We start from the raw sequence: 3,157 nt of genomic DNA, 5'->3' as shown, positions 1-3,157 counted from the left end.
GTAAGGGCGTTATAATGTTGAAACACAGAACGTTAGAACATAAAATGCCAGAGGGGGGAGGGGGACTCTTAGAATATTACAATGTCAGAAGTGAAGTAGACCTCTGAACACAGACTACTGGAACTTGTAACAGTCCTGGTGAAGGATGGAAAGGAATGGGAAGGCGGATGGGGTAGCCGGGCGGGGCGGGCACCGGGAGCGGAGGTAGAGATGCGACCAAGGGACTAGGGGCAAAAGGACCGAGTCTAAGGAGAGCAAGGTGGGGCTCAGCGCAGAGGAGGTGGTCCCGGGGCCCTGCGGCCTCTTTTATTGGCTCTGCTGCCCATCGCTCCGCCCCGTCCTCGCTCGCTATAAGAGGCCCCTTGGAGCTCGTTCTTCAGAGGGTCTGTCGGGGCGCAGTCGCTTTCCGTGGTCCTCGCTTAGGTTCCCAGCGGAGTCCCCGCGGCAGCTTTCTCCGGAGGGAGCCCAGCCGGGGGGCGGCGGGATGCCGGGGTGCCGCATCAGCGCCTGCGGCGCAGCGCCCCGCCCGGGGGAGCCACCGCCCCCTCCCCCTCCCCTCTCCCTTCCTCCGCCCTCCTCTCCTGCTTCTTCGGACCCCGCGGATGAGCCGGGCTCCCCGCCTCCATCACCACCCCCTCAGCCCCCTCCTGCAGCCCCTGGGACCACCACCGCGACCGCGACGGCGGCAGCGGAGAAGGGTGCGGGGCGCGGCTTGGAGCTGCAGCGCTGGCGGCCCGGTGGGCACGGCGCGGCGGGCGCGGCAGCGGCAGGCAGCCGGGCGCTGGAGCTGGCTGAAGCCCGGCGGCGGCTGCTAGAGGTGGAAGGCAGGCGGCGGGTGGTGTCGGAGCTGGAGAGCCGGGTGCAGCATCTCCATCGCGTCTTCCTGGCGGCCGAGCTGCGTTTGGCGCACCGCGCCGAAAGCCTGAGCCGCCTGGGCGGCAGCGTCTCCCAGGCCGAGCTCTACCTGGCTGCCCACGGGCAGCGGGCCAAGAAGGGGCTGCGGCGCGGCAAGCGGCCCCGCCCGCCTGCCCTGCTCGCCTCGGCCCTGGGCCTGGGCGGCTGCGTGCCCTGGGCCGCCGGCCGCCTGCGGAGGGCCGGGGCCGGGCCAGCCGCCGCCTCCCCGGAGCCCGACTCCCCCTTCCGCCGGAGCCCCCCCCGAGGCCCGGCTTCCCCCCAGCACTGAGGCCGCGGAGGAGGAGGAGGGAGCCGCTGCCTCGGACGGACGCCAGCTGGAGCCAATGGATGGACGCAGCGGCCGGGCGGAAACTGCGGGGACCGCGGGCGCCCTGAGCGGGACAAGCACAGCTGAGCGAGCTTCTCTGGGTGGGGCATCTGGCGGGCCCCTCTCCCCCGATTCCTTCCCCTCTCAGCGGGAGGCAACTCTCAGAACCACAATAAAGCTGTGGGCCCTGGGCCTTTCCCCCCCCCCCCACCTCCCCCAGGCTTCCTCTCCCGGACTGGACTTCGGAAGAATGGGGTTGGTGAGCGATGGGGCCCCATTTTTCGGAGGGGCAAAATGAGGTGGGTGTGGTCTCAGAGTTGCAGAAATGTAAGTTTTGGGCAGCCCGGCTTGGTATTTGGGAGTCCCGGTTTCAGTACCTTGTCCTCCTATTTGTGTCCCACCCCCAGGAGATATTCAGGGCAGCCTTTATACTCTTAAATCTACCCTGTGTCCAAATGCGCTTCCCCAGAGTCCCAAGAAGCTGGAAAATGGATCTAGATTTCTGGCACCACTCAGATCCTCAGGAGGGCAAAAGAGCCCTCGAAGGGCGACACTGTCAAGGGTTAGGCTTTGGTTAGGGGAAAGACAGGGCTTCCAAGGAGCCGGTAGAAGATCAGAGCCCATCCAGCCCGTTCGGGGTTTAGCTCTGCCCATTGCTAGATGAGTGACCTTGAGCGAGTCACTGCCCTGGTCTGAGATTTCCACTACCTACCTCATGGGCACATTAATGAAGAAAGCACTTGGCAAACATAAAGATGCTGCAGAAAAGTGAGATGTTTATGTAGAGGGAAGAAACAGGCCCGGAGTTGGGGGAAAGGCTTTTCCAAGGTCATTCCAACCACTTCATGGTAGAATCGGACTAAAACCCAGTTGTCCTGATGTCCTAGTTAAGTGCTCCCCTCTCCCCACTTCTGCTTTCTCCTGTTGTTACTGACTTCTGATCCTCCTTCCCAAGTGCCCCAGACCTGGGCAGGCCCTGGGGTGCTGTTTGAAAGCTGCCTGGGGCTGCAACTGTGCGGCTGCTTGCACCTGAGCCAGTCCTGGGGCCTTTGTCAATTCTCTTGGGCCCCCTTGCTCTGAGCTCTGCTGCCAGGTGACTTCCAGCGGAGGATGAGCACAGCACAAAGCTGGCATCCTGTGGCTGGAGAAGCTGAGCCAGGGCCTACTGGGGTTATTGACTCAGAGGCAGACCTGAAAGCTCCCTGCATTCACTGTCCTAGGTGGAGGCCTTGAACCTTCCTGGCCTGCCTCTCCTCCGTCTATCATCTTCGGCATACTGAGCCGATATGGGGATTGGAGGCAAAGAGGTGAGCCCCTTGGGGGGGAGGGGAAGAGACTGAATACCTTGGGCAAGGCACTTTCTAGGCCTATGCCTTGTCCCTTCCACCTGGGGGGCTGGGAGGGTGTGCAATAGCACACAGGATGAAGGCAAGCTAAAGGCGTGAGCTTTTTCCATCCGAAGACCTGGGCTCAAATCTTGGCTCTCTGTTTGGTGCTAGCTGCTCGACCTCTCCAAGTGGTTCAGACTCTCTGAGCCTCTGTTTCCTCACCTGCTAAATGCTTCCAATTCTAACCTGCCATGTTCTGAAGTCCTTTCCTGCTCTGAAATAATTCTATAAAATTACTTCTGCTGTCTGAGTTTCAATGTTCTGCAAAACGAAGGGGTTGGATTGGATAATCTGCGAGCACCTTGCCACATCTGACCTTGTGATTTTCTAATCCCGCTGTAGGGAAGATGAGTGGGAAAGAGTGATCATCATCTTCCCCAGAGGTTTTCCCTTAATGGTATAAAGTGGTTTGTCCAGCATCCGATCCTCCCTTTCTCCAGGATTTGTTTGTTAATCAGCTTTGGCCAGATTAGAAGGAGAATTTTGTGCCCCAGGATTACTGGGACAGAGCTCATCTGAGAAAAATCAGGGTGTGCATTTATATCTA

At 60.4% G+C, this 3,157-nt stretch overlaps 1 protein-coding gene across 1 annotated transcript; it reads left to right on the top strand.

The window, feature by feature from the left end:
* Positions 1 to 278: 278 nt before the first annotated feature.
* On the top strand, positions 279 to 2,846 carry TRNP1 (TMF1 regulated nuclear protein 1). The gene has a single exon (XM_020983236.2). The coding sequence runs from the start codon at positions 485 to 487 to the stop codon at positions 1,181 to 1,183; it is 699 nt and encodes a 232-aa protein (XP_020838895.1). The 5' UTR covers positions 279 to 484; the 3' UTR covers positions 1,184 to 2,846.
* Positions 2,847 to 3,157: the final 311 nt, after the last annotated feature.

This window comes from Phascolarctos cinereus, unplaced genomic scaffold (assembly GCF_003287225.1).
Source record: "Phascolarctos cinereus isolate Bilbo 61053 unplaced genomic scaffold, phaCin_HiC Scaffold_726;HRSCAF=1367, whole genome shotgun sequence".
NCBI classification, from domain to species: Eukaryota; Metazoa; Chordata; class Mammalia; order Diprotodontia; family Phascolarctidae; genus Phascolarctos; species Phascolarctos cinereus.
This window is presented reverse-complemented; position numbering and strand designations above follow the sequence as displayed.